The 15,512-nt window shown below is 46.9% G+C and overlaps 1 protein-coding gene across 3 annotated transcripts in view; it reads left to right on the plus strand.

Annotated features, from left to right (window-relative positions):
• The window catches only part of PRKCI (protein kinase C iota), a 1,761,305-nt gene that overhangs the window by 1,274,473 nt on the left and 471,320 nt on the right, over window positions 1-15,512 (plus strand). For all 3 annotated transcript variants that reach the window (XM_069618564.1, XM_069618565.1, XM_069618563.1), the window contains one exon: window positions 7,463-7,588. In XM_069618564.1, the coding sequence (XP_069474665.1) occupies window positions 7,463-7,588 (126 nt within the window). The remainder of the gene's footprint in view (window positions 1-7,462; window positions 7,589-15,512) is intronic.

Consider the following 15,512-nt stretch of genomic DNA (forward strand, 5'->3'; position numbering starts at 1 on the left):
AGATCATAACTCACGGCTACTGTCTTTCCTTCCGGCAAAGGCCTCACGACATTCCACCAGGGAAGCTCTCTTTGAAGCGTCCGGATCCGTTCCTTGCGCAGGAAATCCTATCCCTGCTGGAGAAAGGCACCATAGAACTGGTGCCTTTAGCGGAGAGGAACAAGGGATGGTATTCTCCTTTTTTTTTGTTACCGAAAAAAGACGGGTGACTGAGACCCATCAGGGACTTGCGTTGGTTGAAAAAGCTCCTCAGGAAGGACAAGTTCTCAAGTCCTCCAGGCCCTTCAACTTCAGGATTGGTTGGTGTCTCTAGTCCTCAAGGATGCTTACTTTCATGTGCCGATTCATCCCAAGCACAGGAAGAACCTGAGGTTCGCGGTTGGCGACTCGCACTTTGTTTCAGGTTCTGCCGTTCGGATTGACCTCCGCCCCCAGGGTTTTCACCAAGCTGATGGTGGTGGTGGCAGCGTATCTCAGGAAAGGGGGGATTCACGTCTACCCCTACCTGGACAATTGGTTGATCAGGGCGCGCTCTCCCGAGCAAGCCCTGGATCATCTGTCCATCACCTGCCACTCCCGTCACAAGCTGAGCTTTTCCCTCAATTTAAAGAAGTCACATTTGACACCTACCCAGCGGCTCCAGTACAGTGTTTGCCTCCCTAGGTGAGGGCTCATCACATTCTGCAGATGGTGGAAAAGTTTCAACGTGCCCAGAGTCTCCCGGTGTTCGAATTCTTGAGGTTGCTCAGCCTCATGGCATCCTGCATTTTCCTGGTGCCAGAGGCCAGGCTGCGGATGAGATTTCTGAAGTGGGCTCTCACGATGCAGTGGTTGCAGTTCTCCGGCAGGATGTCGGATCCCGTTCAGATTCTGACCTCGGTCGCCCAGGATCTTCTGTGGTGGGCCGACAAAGGCAATCTGATGAAGGGAGTACCATTTTGGCAGCCATGGCCGGAGGTGATGATAGTGACGGACGCATCCCTCGCAGGTTGGGGAGCTCATGCCAACGAGTTGACAGCCAGCGGACATTGGTCTCCGTCAGAGTCCAGACTCCACATCAATCTGTTAGAGCTGAGGGCCGTCAGGCTAGCCTTGTAGGCTTTTCTGCCGTCTGTGCGGGGGGAAGCATGTCCTGATTATGATGCTCAATAGAGTGGCCATGCACTACCTCAACAAAAAAGGGGGGGCAGGGTCACTCCCGCTGTGCAGGAAGGCGATGCAGCTCTGGTTCTGGGCCATCCAGCAGGAATTTCGATCTCGACAGTTCATCTGGCTGGAGACGAAATTGCGGCGGCGGATGCTCTTAGCAGGCAGAGCACGGTCTCTCACGAGTGGGAGCTGGCTCAGGAAGTTATTTTGGAGATCTTCGCCCTTTGGGGAACCCCACCAGTGGATCTCTTTGCCACCAGTGTCAACCGGAAGTGCAAAAGATTCTGCTCGTGGGAATTTCCTCCAAGAGGAGCCTTAGGGGACGCGTTCTTAGTAGGGTGGACTTTCCCACTGCTGTACGCGTTTCCTCCAGTCCCCGTTATTCCACAAGTGTTGCAGAGGTTATGGAGGTTCGGTTCCCGAATTATCCTCATTGCTCTGGCATGGGCCAGGAGTGCATGGTACCCGGACCTTCTAGACATGTACATCTGCCCTCCACGCCGTCTTCCCTACCGAGGCGATCTGCTCTCACGGGAGGGGGGTCGGGTTCTCCATCCAGAGATCAAGTCTCTCAGCCGTCATGCTTGGTATTTGAAAGGTTGAGGTATAAGGATTGGGACCTCTCCGAAGACATGATGGAGGTGTTGCTTTCGGCCAGAAGGGCCGCAACGAAATCCCTGTACCGTTGCCATTGGAGAAAGTTCTGTGACTGGTGCAGGGGATAGAATGTGGATCCTTTCCAATGTTCCATTCCTTTGGTTTTGTCTGTTTTGCTTTCTTTAGCCCACAAGGGCCTGTAAGTGGGTACCATTAAGGGTTACCCGGCGGCGCTGTCCATATTTAAGCGATCGTCTGAGGAATGTTCTTATTTTAAGATCCCTTTGACTTCTCAGTTTCTAAAAGGGCTAACTAATGTGTTTCCACTGTCGCCTTTCCAGGTGCCGGAATGGGATTTGAATTTGGTTTTAAAGTTCCTAATGGGAGCTCCGTTTGAGTTCTTAGATTCTTGTCCGTTGAGACTGTTGTCCTTTAAAACTGTGTTTTTAGTTGCGGTTACTTCCACACGCAGAGTGAGTGAGTTGCAGGCACTTTCCGCCAAGCCGCCCTTTACTGTGTTCCATAAGGACAGGGTTGTCTTGCGAGTGCGGCTTTCTTTTCTTCTGAAGGTTGTGTCGGAATTCCATTTGGGCCAGAAGGTGATTCTTCTGGCATTTTATCCTCCTCCACATCCTGGTAAGGAAGAGGAGAGGCTCCATAGGTTGGATCCTAGAAGAGCTTTGAGTTTCTATCTCTCACGGATGTCCTGGGTCAGAGTGGACGATCAACTCTGTTAGTTATGCTGGAAGGCGCTGGGGCCACGCTGTTTCGAAACAGACCTTGTCCAGATGGATCATTTTGATGATATCTGAGTGTTACCGTTTGGCGGGAAAGGACCCTCCAGTAGGCTAACGGGCTCACTCTACTAGGGGTGTGGCTGCCTCCACTGCCCTACAGAGGGGTGTTCCGATTCGCAATATTTGCGAAGCAGCCACATGGGCCTCTGTCCATACTTTTGTGAGACACTATTCCTTGGACTCCATCCATGGGCAGGATTTGGCCTTTGGTAAGGCAGTCCTTTATTCAGCAATTTGATTGCACATTCTAAAATTCTAAATTTTAAATTCTTTTCCCACCTCCATAAGTTGGTACTGCTTTTGGAGTCTGTCATAGATGTGGAATACGTCAGAGGACACAATCCACTCGAAGAACAAGTTACTTACCATATCTGGTAACGTTCTTTCGATGAGATGTTCCTCCAACGTATCCCATTACTTATGCGATTGCAACTTACGTTTCCGCAAGGCTTTCTGCAGTCATACTGGCAGGAGATTGGTGCCACACGTTATGGGAAAAAACTATAACTGAGGCTACGGACACCGTGCGTCCTATATATAACATCCGGTTACGTCGACCCTCGACGGAGGCCCTCGAGGGACAACGGATTGATGCAGGCACCCTCTGCCGAAAATTTGCCGAAGCAGCACAGCTGTCGACATTACCTGTCATAGATGTGGAATACGTCGGAGGAAGATCCCATCGAAAGAACGTTACGAGATATGGTAAGTAACTTGATCGTCTGCTAAGTGGGCGTTCGTCTTTGATTCACGATAGCTCATCACGCATTGACCTGTTCTTGGTATCAACCCCCTTGCTGGATAGGATCGGGAATGCTGAGATACGTCCCTGCACTTTGTCTGATCATTCAACAGTGATATTAACGCTGTCTATGCGCCCTCATCCTGCACCCGAATCTCCTGGCAATTTAAGTCTCAGGCACTCCTAGACATTGTGTTCAAATCTGAGATTCACTCGGACATATATTTTGATTGCAATAAATCTGATGCCACTTCTGCAGAGGTTAGATGGGAAGCCTTTAAGGTATATATACGGGGCATGTCCATATCCAGGGAAGCCGGGATATTAAAAGCAATTAGGGGGGCCTTTGCTGTTCTGAAGACAAGCTCAAGCAACTAGAACTTGAATATGTAACCTCACCCAGCCCCCAAGTGTTGGAAAATATCCAAACTGAATTGAAACACTTTGAAGCGCATGCACTTAGAGAGGTACGTTACTTCATACGCCCACAGGCAGCTAGAAGATATGTTGAGGTTGAAAGGCCTGGTAGAACACTAGCTAAAGTAGCCAGATTGGAAGGTGGATCTGTGCAAGTAGATTGCATTAAGGACGAGAATGGATCCCCCCAATGGGCGCACCTGGATATCCTAAAAGTGTTCTATAGATTCTACGAAACCCCTGTATGCAGCAGACCAACCTCATGATGCACATACTGTCAAATCCCTTTTGGAGAGGATACCTATTTCAGGCTTGAGGCCTCAGATTAGGGAAGCGCTTGAGAAGCCGATTACACTTGAAGAAATAGTGAAGGTAATATCAGAATTACCAAAAGGCAAGGCTCGGGGACCCGACAGGCTCGCCCCCAAATTTTACCAAGGGTATGCAGCCATCCTCTCCTCACATTTACTAGAGGTATGGAACAAACCACTTAATAACTCTATTCTACCTGCCTCTCTGAGAGATGCCACTATAACTATACTTCTGAAACTTGGGAAGGCGAGTGATTAATGTGGGTCCTAGAGGCCTTTGTCCCCATTGTCTCGGGAGGATAGCTCAGCGGCAACGTGCTCGCTTTGGAAGCAAGATTACCTGGAGCAACACAGGTTTGAACCCCAGGCTCATGTAAAAGTAACCAAAAATCCCAAGTGTAAAAAGCTACGGTAATACAATAGTATCCCTGTTGCACTGTAATATAAGGTGCTGTGTACAATGATAAAGTACAAGAATTCAAAAGGGAAGCAACGTTTCCCAGTACTGATAATCTGAAGGTCTGATCAGTTACCCCGTAACAATGAGCAAAAGGCAAGGGAACTGAAGCTTCAAAAAGTTAGATCTAGTTCAAAAACGGAGCAAAAAGAAAGGAGCTCCATAGAAACTATGGATGGAAATTGCAAAAAGAGAAATCTTTCTTAACAAGAGCCAAGTAATTGAAGAGAAGAATACAAAACCCCAAATTAGGCAAAACAAAATCCCCAAACCAGGTGAAACAAAATGACTTTCAAAGAAGACAATACTTCACATACCAATCAAAAGCAGGTTGTAGATGTGGATTTTAGGAACACCAACCAGTTTCCTTCATACACCCGACCTTACTTTGCTGCATTATCCTGCATTGATACATTGAGTGCGTTGTGAAACCTTGTAAATGCAATCAGCAGCATACTTGTCATGAGAAGGGCTCTAAAAGGGAAGACATGACGAATCAAGTGGCCAATATTACGGTTCAGGGAAGGTTGCATTAGGCACTATAGTCTGGGATAATTGGGCTTAGAATTTGGGACAAAAATAAATGGCAAGTAGTTGCCAAAACGTCCTTTATTCAATTTTCATTGGCGATATCCAGTTCAAATTTGTCTCAGTATTTTTAAACCTCTTTAAAATCTCCCTTAGCAGCCAAAACTTGTAATAACAAATATCACTTGAAACTCAACATAGATAATAGTACTTGCAGAAAGTATATTTGTTGCATTTACTTTTTGCTTCTGGCGTTACATTTCATGACATATTTGATATTAAACATGGCATAGGTTCAGTGAAAGTGCCATTTAGTGCTATTAAAACATGTTAAAAGAACCTCTCAAAGGAGCAGGGCAGTTTGCATTGAGTGCTGGAGTGATTCATTAGTGTTTCGTGACCTCAGTCATACATACTCTGAGCTCTTATCTTAATTTAATGTACTTTGTGGGAAAAGATTCAAAACAGTGAACCCTTGTGATCTTGGGCAATGTGAGGAATCCTGTGGATCCCTTGCCAAAGCCCTGCCTAAAGTCTCTTCCCAGGTGGCCATGAGTGGGATTCCTGATCCCAGTCCTGGGGGTGGTGTACTGCGGGAGAATTACCTGGGTGGGCACAGGGACCAGGGTAGTGAGGAGAATCCGTGGGATGAGGCACAGTATTTTTCTCTGCAAAGGATACTTTTACCACCATGCCAGAAGAGGTGATGGCTTATTGTCATTTTAGCTCCACTGAACCTCTTAGTAAAACTTAGATGGTAAATTCTAAGGTGGTAAACCCACAATATATTATGTCAAAAGAACAAATCTTTTGTATCCCTAAAAACAAACATCCTCCTTAATACCAAAAGTGTACTTTAGAAAATGGTGGAAATATTGCCTTCTGTACACGACCTTTCTCTAATAAGGTTGAAACCTACAATTCCTCTTTTGAAAATGGGGGAATTAAATCCACCCAGAATTATATAGAAGTGGAAAAAACTAGATTCTAAAATAAACTACATGTCCCAGAATCCCTTAGGGACTGAGACGAAGAAGAGGGCTGAAGAGACATGTAGAAGTGAAGGACAGGCAATAAGGCCTAAAAACCTTTGCCAGGATCAGGCAATTAACAATAAGGGTCTGCACCTGAGTTCAATTCCCCCACCTAAGCGGTATGAATGGCTGCATCAGGAGGGGGAAGGTAGAAGGAGCTATGCATGGAGCTTTTAAACAGTTGTTTTAAAAGCTATTCTAACAGATAAAAAACACATCTCACTTACCTGTAAAATCCTTGAAATCTGTTGGAACAATTTTCACCACCATCAGAACTCTTCCTGCCTTTGTCCCCTGTCCAGTGAAGAAACATTGACTTTTGGGCACAATGCCCCATTCAAAATAGGGAGTGGACCTATAAAGTTAGGGTCTTCATTCTTGTGAACTGGTTTGGCTATTGCATACTTATTTACCTTCCTTTCAGGTGTTTAAGTGAATTGTATGCATTTGTACAAACCAAAGGTGACTGTGTGTATGTTTTAAAACTGAGTGTTTTGTGATATTACCTACTTTTTAGTGTTTTGGGCCTGTAATAAGTATTTTTGTTCTTAACTGTTTAAGCAGAATCTTTGTGTATTGCACTGTGTGAACTCATTGTGGACCCCTGATTCCACTCGCCTCACCTGAGACTAGGCCTTGACCACTCTCTATGCTTAACTTGATTAGGTTTCGCTAGTTCCCCTGTTCACTATAACTAGGGTAACCTCCTGAAATCTGGCCTGGCGGACAGATTTGAGAAATCCATGCACTCTGGTGCACTTGTCTAGGCTACTTCCCCCACAGACCTACGTACGGAAGATCTCCTTGCGCATGCTGCTTTCACTACGTAGTCCTTTAGGCAGCACGGCCAAGAGACAGCAAGCACTTTAATAATATGAATCTGAGCAAGGAAGTTATCCATTAGAAAAACAAGTTACATACTTCCAGTCATGCTCTTTCTGATGGATAACGGTATCCTCCCACAGATTCCTAATCGACCCTCGCTCATACCTCTTGGAGATTACTCTTAAATTGGTTTCACTTTTTTGGTCCAACATGCCTACTATTCCTCAGTGCCTGTGACTGGTTATAAGGGTGGTGGAACTCTGGTTAGAGAACTCATGTGGCTCTGTATATGTGTTAAGCACGACCCTTCCAACTCAAGTGGTGCCACTGGTTCCGCGACAGTTGATATGAAGCCAAGTACCTTGTGACTGACAAAAATTCCCCCAACAGTCTGCACATGGATGACTTTCCAAGAGATGAGTAATAGAAGGCTACCATACACCTCAAAGTATATTACCGAAGGTAAGTAACTTGTTTTTCTAAATCCCATTGACCTACAAAAATCTGTAAACAAGATTGGGCTCTGACGTAAAACCTAACCTTTATTTGTGTATGCTTTTATACACAATCATGAGATTTTTTTTTTTTTACTTTGTTCAATTAAGGATTCAGCGTGGATTGGTGGGCCCTGGGAGTGCTTATGTTTGAAATGATGGCTGGCAGATCACCGTTTGACATAGTTGGAAGTTCTGATAACCCTGATCAAAACACAGAAGACTATCTCTTTCAAGGTAAATATTGGTCTGGTCTTTTTTAGCTTGGCAATGTTTAGGAAATGGAAGACAATTCCAACAGACCTCTGCTGAAACCTTGTGCTCTGTAAGAGGAATCTGTTCACTTAAATTAAATGATGTTAACATGCTTGTTTTGGAATTTCACTATTTTTTCAATGTAAACATTATTACATCAAAGGGTTCCAACAGTTAAAAAAGTGGTACACAAATAGTATAAAATAGTATATGTAAGAATTACTTTTGTAGAAAAAAAAGTCGAACTGTTTTTTAAGTAACAAAGCACTCGTGATTATAAACGCTAATGTCCAAAACTCAAAATGCACAATAGTTGACTTACATTTTCATAACCTTTTAAAACTCTTACGGGGTAATTCATGGAATAAATGTGCGCCGTAAAGGGGAGCGCAAGCATGAAAATTGCAGTGCATGCGTGCCAAATCCGTGCACGTAGCTGTTGATCGATTCATGGAATGCGCTGCGCTACTAAAAGCTGGGACGTGTGCCAATTCCGTGGGTGGCGCACGCGGGCACACGCGTCACTAAACGGCATGCGCTACGCGCACAGGGAAAGCGCACATAGCGTAGCGCACACAAGAAAAGTGGGCTGAACACGGGGCGTAACACGCGGAATGGGGAACAACGTGTGAAAATGTGGGTGTTACGGGGGAAGTACAGGAGGTAAATGCTCGCAACGCCCACACGCGCGCTAACACATATTCATGGAATCGAACAGGGCAAAGGCGTGCTCCAGAAAAGACGCGCTAATCCGGAAACACGTACGCCAGCAGGAAGCGGGCGTAAGCGGCCCCGCGCAGCATAAAAGTGCACGCAAACAACAAACAAGCTCAGACGCTACGATGAATATATTGTTCCTCGCAGCAGTGGTCGTGGGACACCGCAGGAGGAGGAGGATAGCCAGGCCCCGCATTTTTTTTTTTTACCCAGGACCAGCCTTTTTGGGATGCCTGATGACCAGGTGTGTGGGAGGTACAGGTTTCCACCACACATAATCCTAGACCTGGTGAAGGAGTGGGAGGAAGACCTTGCATCACCCACCCTGTGCTCATAAGCACTGAACCCCTTGGAAAAGGTGCTCAATGTACTGCACTTCTTGGCTACTGGTTCATTTTAGCGGACAAGTGCCATAGTGGGTGGGGGGGGTCACAGGCCACGCAGTCACGCTGCCTACACCAGGTGTTGGCCATCATGACTGCACGCCCCACAGTCCGCAGGCACATATACGTGCCCCGAACACCTGCAGAAAAGGAGGCTGTTGTCCAGCAATTTTACGGGGTGGCACACTTCCCCAAAGTCCTAGGTGCCATTGATTGCATCCATGTGGCTCTACGTCCACCCAGGGCCACTGAGCATATCTGTCGGAACCGCAAGCACTGGCATTCAATCAACGTGCAGGTTGTATGTGATGCCAAGGGAATCATCACCTCAGTATATGCCAACTATCCAGGGTCCAGCCATGATAGTTTCATATTCAGAATGTCACTCCTAAACTGGGACCTGGAAGCTGGCCGGCATGGCGACACATGGCTAATTGGTGAGTATAAATGCCTCTGCACATGCATGCATGTCACAAACTGAGAAATGGGAAAAGCCCACTAACCATTATCACCTCCCCAGGGGGCAGCGCCTACCCTCTGAGCACCTACATGATGACGCCAATTCGGAACCCCACCCCACCACCTGAGGTAAGATACAATACAAAGCAGGATCATAGTGGCAGCATATGTCCTGCACAACGTTGCAACGTGGCGTGCCAGTGGACATGGTGGTGCCCCCACATCCCCAACCACATGCATGGGAGGTGAAAGGGCACGTGGTGTGGCAGCTTGTGGCAAATTACTTCACCTAAAATCCCACCCCTGCGGAGTGCACACAGGCCTGGCACATACCAGCTTGCAGTCAATAATGATGACAAAAGGGACAGTCAACTGTCACAACCATACCAGCCTGAGATTGTTCCCCTGGAAGTGCTACATTGTGTGCATCCCTAGCTACTCAAAGACACCCAATGCTGTGTCACAGAAAGGCACACATTCATGCAGCATGAAGGACTACCCCCTTGCAAAATACCACATCAAAATAGTAGCATATCGCCCAACACCGCCCCAACACACCATGGCATGGGATGCAATGTGAAAGCAACCAATTGAATGCACAACACATGACACAAGTGTCACAAAGTGCACTGTCCTAAATGGAAACAGGCCACAGACAATTTGCTCTCAATAATGAATACAAAAACAACACACATGAACAAATACTTACCAGCAAGAGAAAACATCAGAACATGGTCAAACAGTGGCGATATATCACAATAAAAAATAAAAGTAGTGCAAGTGTCACAATCTGACTAAGGCAGCACATTGACCCCTTCCAACTGCAGATTGTTGCTGGAAGGCAAATGTATCAGTGAACTGCATACAACATGAACTGCATCTGCCAAGTAGATGGGCTTGTTAAAACATGAAGAAGGTGAACAAGTTACTTCTTACCTGTTAACGTTCTTTCGATGGGATGTTCCGCCGACGTATTCCTTATCTTGATAGATTTACTTCCAGCTTGCTGGCCTCGGAACATTTTTTCAGTAGAGGGCGCTGCGCGTTGAGGTCCCTCGAGTTGGTGTCCCTCGACAGCCTCTGTATCGGCGCCAACGTCATCATGCTTATAAATAGACTCGTGCAGCGTCCGTTGCTCAGTTCAGTTTTGAAGCTTAAGAGTAGCTGTGCATGAATTGGTTATTGACCTTGAAGGAGCGTAAACTGCAACCACAAGGGAAGTTTTACTGAGGGGATGGATGGGAGGGGCGATAAGGAATACGTTGGAGGAACATCCCATCGAAAGAACGTTACCAGGTAAGAAGTAACTTGTTCTTCGAAGGGATTGTGTCCTGACGTATTCCTTATCTTGATAGACTCCCGTAGCAGTGGTGTGTAAACGGAAGTGGGAGTAAAATTGTCATATTCCCCTTTAAGAGTGAGCAGAGTGTAACACAGCTTTGCCAAGTCTAGTCTCTTGGCTAGAGGAGGAACCCAGATTATAAAATTTTGTAGAGGTATGTGCGGACGACCATGTGGCAGCCGCACATATGTCTCGAATCGGTACCCCTCTTTGGAGGGCCAAAGAGGCTGCGTTACCCCTGGTTGAATGAGCCCTAAGATGTTGAGGGGGCTCTTTCCCTGCCAGTTTGTAACATTCTAGAATGGCTAAAATAATCCATCTGGAAATGGTCTGTTTTGTGATTGGCAATCCTAATTTGTGCCCTGTGTAACCTATGAACAGCTGGTCTGCTTGCCTAATCCTAGCAAGTCTGCTGATATAAAAACTCAAGGCTCGCCTTGGATCCAGCCTATGTAGCCTCTCTTCCTCTTTCCCTGGATGGGGAGGAGGATAGAATGAGGGTAAGGGTATCTTCTGAGTGATGTGGAATTCAGAAACCACCTTTGGGAGGAAATTAGGCTTCACTTGCAGGACAACTTTGTCTTTGTGAAAAATTGTATGGGGGGTTTACAAGATAGGGCTTGTAATTCGCTCACCCTCCTGGCATATGTCAAAGCCACTAATAAGACAGTTTTAAGGGTGAGAAAACTTAACGAACCAGAGTGGAGTGGTTCAAAAGGAATACCCATCAGGAAATTTAAGACTAAATTTAAGTCCCATAAGGGAACTTGGAACGGTCTCAGGGAATAGACATTAGTTAACCCCTTCAGAAATTGTATTACTAAGGGTAATTTGAAATATGATGGCTCCTCTGCAGTGCGCTTGAAGATAGATAGCTCTGCGAGGTAGCCCTTGATCGTACCAACCTGAAGACCTGAATTCGCCAAATAGAGCAAAACCCCATTGGTGTACCGCATGAAAAGGGTTCAATATTCTTTTCTCTACACCAGCTGCAAAATTTGTTCCAACGGCAGCGGTATAAAGTCTTTGTTGCTGGCCTTCTGGCTTAAAGCAACACCTCCATAACGTCACCTGGGAGGTCCCAATCCTTGTATCTCAACCTTTCAGAAACCAAGCGTTAAGGTTGAGGGTTCTGATGTCTGGATGGAGAACCTGACCTCCCTTCTGTGAGAGAATATCCTCCCTGCGTGGAAGACGATTCGGAGGGCAGATGGACATGTCCAGAAGGTCCGGGTACCACGTTCTCCTGGCCCAGTCTGGGGCAATTAGGATCATAGTCTTCCGGAATCTTCGCAACCTCCTGATCATCTGAGGAATGACAGGGACTGGAGGAAACGTGTACAGAAGTGGAAACTCCCAGTCTACCACGAACGCATCCCGTAGAGCTCCTCTCGGGGGAAATTCCCTTGAACAAAACTGATCGCACTTCCTGTTGATACTGGTGGCGAACAGATCCACTTGAGGGGTTCCCCACAGGGCGAAGATCTCTTGAAGGACTTCCTGAGCTATCTCCCACTCGTGAGAGACTGTGCTCTGCCTGCTCAGAGCGTCCGCTGTCAAGTTCTTCTCTCCGGCTAAGTGAACTGCCGATAGAGAGATTCCTTCTTGAATTGCCCAAAACCATAGCTGCACAGCCTCTCTGCACAGTGGCAGTGATCCTACGCCTGCTCTTTTGTTGAGGTAGTGCATGGCCACTGTATTGTCCGTCATTTTTAGGACATTTTCCCCTTGTACAGATGGCAGAAAAGCCTTCAGCGCTAGTCTGATAGCTCTCAGCTCTAACAGGTTGATATGTAGTCTGGACTCCGATGGAGACCAACGAACGCTGATGGTCCAGTCGTTGCCATGGGCTCCCCAGCCTGTGAGTGAGGCATCCGTGACTACTGTTATCTCCGGCCATGGTTGCCAAAACAGTTCTCCTTTCAAAATGTTCTCCCGACAGGCCCACCACTGAAGGTCTCAAGCTACTTTGTCCGGAACCTGAAGGAGATCTGTCATTTTTCCTGAGAATTGCGACCACTGAGTTCTTAGTGCCCACTGGAGAGATCTCATTCTCAGGCGAGCCTCTGGCACAAGGAAGGTGCAGCATGCCATGAGGCCTAGCAACCTCAAAAAGTCGAAGGCTGGGAGACGTTGGGCATTTTGAAACTTGGTGACCATCTGCAGAATATCTTGAGCCCTCAACTCTGGTGGCAAGGCTTTCCCTAGGGAAGTGTCCAGGACCGTTCCGATGAACTGGAGTCTCTGTGATGGCATCATCTGTGACTTCTTGAAATTGAGGGAGAAGTCCAGTTTGTGAAGGAAGTGGCAGACATAATCTAGTTGGATCTGAGCTTGTTCCGATGATGCTGCTCTGATCAACCAATCGTCTAGGTAGGGGTAAACGTGGATCCCTTCCCTCCTTAGACTTGCAGCCACTACCGACATTAGCTTGGTGAAGACCCTCGGGGCGGAGGTCAGCCCAAATGGCAGAACTCGAAATTGATGGTGAGAGTTTCCAATTGCGAACCTCAGGTATTTCCTGTGTATGAGATGGATTGGCACATGGAAATAAGCATCCTGAAGGTCTAGAGATACCAGCCAGTCATGAAGCTGGAGGGCCTGAAGGATCTGAGAGAGAGTTACCATCTTGAACTTGTCCTTCCTGGGGAATTTGTTCAATTCTCGTAAGTCCAAGATGGGTCTCAGTCCACCGTCCTTCTTCGGTATCAAGAAGTAGGGGGAATACCAACCCTTGTTCCTCTCCGCTACAGGTACCGGTTCTATGGCACCTTGCTCCAGCAGGTCTAGAATCTCCTGCAAAAGCAGGGGATCTGGAAACTTGAAAGAGTTGTTCCCCGGTGGATGACTCTTAGGGGTGCGTAGAAAAGGTAGGCAATAATCTTGGGCAACTGTCTCCAATGCCCAAGCATCTGACGTAATAGCCTGCCGTTCCGCCAGATGTTGAGTTAACCTGCCCCCTACTGGTGTCTTGTGAGGAGAGTCCTGAGTGGTTTAGAGGCGGCTGATGCGGATGCCGAGGGTAAAGAGGCATCAGCTGCTGCTGCGGCTTTTGTACTTTTAACCCGTCCAGCTCGGGTGAATTTCTTTTGGCCTCTTTGAGCCGGCTGTCCTCTGGCTTTTCCGAATGCGGAATTAAACCGAAAGGACCTACCTCTCCAAGAGGTTCCTGAGGGGCGATGGGGAGTTTGACGGATTGCAGCTCCAAGGGATTTTGCTGCTGCCTTGGATGTTTGTAACTTCTCTAGGCTGTCATCAGCCTTCTTACCAAATAAAGAAGAACCCTCAAAGGGCATCTTCAAAAGTCTGGCCTGTAAATCTGGAGCAAAACCAGACTTTCGCAACCACGCAAATCTGCGGATTATAGTACTTGCCGCCATGGCCCTGCTGATACTGTCAGCAGAATCAATGCCAGTTTGAAGGGATTCGCACATTGCGTCTTTACCATCTTTAATGATGTTCAGAAAAGCTTCCCTTTCTTCTCCTTCCGGGAGGCAGTCAGCCGCTGATGAAGCACACTCACAAAGTGTATGGCTGAATCTTGTGAGCGTACAAGTAACATTAATGGATATAAGTGCCATGCTACACGCAGAAAATACCTTTTTTGACATAGTGTCAAATCTCTTATCATCCCTGTCTTGTGGAACAGTAGGGTATGCAGATCTACAGTTCGATGAAGTTGCTGCTTGAACAGCCAGACTCTCTGGAGTTGGATGTTTGGACAAATATTCAGGGTCAGAAGAAGATACCCTATATTTGGCAGATAGTTTTTTGTTAACTGCCGGGATAACCTCAGGAGTTTCCCAGTTGGCTGATATTTTCCTCTGTAATGCAGTATGAAATGGAACCACAGGATCTTCCTGTGGGCCTTTAATTAAGATGTCTGTAAGATCATCTTGTTGAAAAGCAGGTGAAGGTGTAGACCAACCCATGAATTCTATTATTCTGGCCATTAAAGTTCTATAAGGGGTCTCAGCATGTTCCCCTGGGTCTGATTTGGCAAGTTCTACTTCTGGGGAAGTATCTAACCCACTTGCATCATGCAAGGACTCTTGAACGTCCTTCAACCTATTTTCTTCAGAGATAAATTACTCTTGTACAGGTGTTGTAGTTCTCTGCAACCTAAAAGGTCTTTCCTGATCAGAATCCTCCCCTTCTTCATAAATAGAGGACAAGGCTCTGAAATAATTTGACCTTGGAAAAGGCTTAAAACCCATTTCTAAAGCAGAAGGGGCCAAGCTTGTAGTAACGGGTTGAGAAAACGTCGACATTGTCGACACAGAAGTCAAAGGCTTCGAAGAAACCGAAAAAAGGCGTCGAAAAGGTATGAAGAGACCTCGAAGAACTCGAGAGGATCGGAATCCCACTCGGAGTCGTCAAGGTTATTGACGACATTCTCGAGGTCACGGAAGCCCCTCGGTATGACTACTGACTGTGAAGTAGTGACAGCCGTAGGTTTATCCTTTATCGGCGTCGATTCGACCGATCTATGCGTCGATGGGCCCTTCGACGATGGTGTTGATGACGCAGTCTTACTGCCTTTGCTCGAGGGTTCGTGACACTCTCGGCCAGTTTTTCGCCGGGTGCAACAACTCGCAGCGTTTTGATTTTTCGGGTCTTTCACCCGGGGTATCACCTTTAGCCATCTCCAAGGGGGTCGAGGCCGCTTTCTCGAAGATGCCAAGCATCTTTTTACGGAATTCCTCCCACTTAGCTGGAGAGCTGTGTTTTGTGGGGCAGGTGACCCTTTCCGGGGAAACAGAAGAAGACAAAGAAGAGGGAGATCTTCGACGCCTCTTTTTCGAATGTTTGGATCTCGAAGAGTGATGGGAACTGCTTCGAGACCTCGAACGAGAATGTTTCCTGTGACGGCGAGGAGACGAATGTCTCGACTCTGCCGAGGAAACTTTCGAAGGAGTAGAAGTTTTAACAATCTTACCTCTTTCGAGCTTCACCTTACGCTCCTTGAAGGCTTTCGCTGTCATGGACATGCAGTCCTCGCATT

Source organism: Ambystoma mexicanum, chromosome 10 (assembly GCF_040938575.1).
Source record: "Ambystoma mexicanum isolate Mex_15411 chromosome 10, UKY_AmexF1_1, whole genome shotgun sequence".
NCBI classification, from domain to species: Eukaryota; Metazoa; Chordata; class Amphibia; order Caudata; family Ambystomatidae; genus Ambystoma; species Ambystoma mexicanum.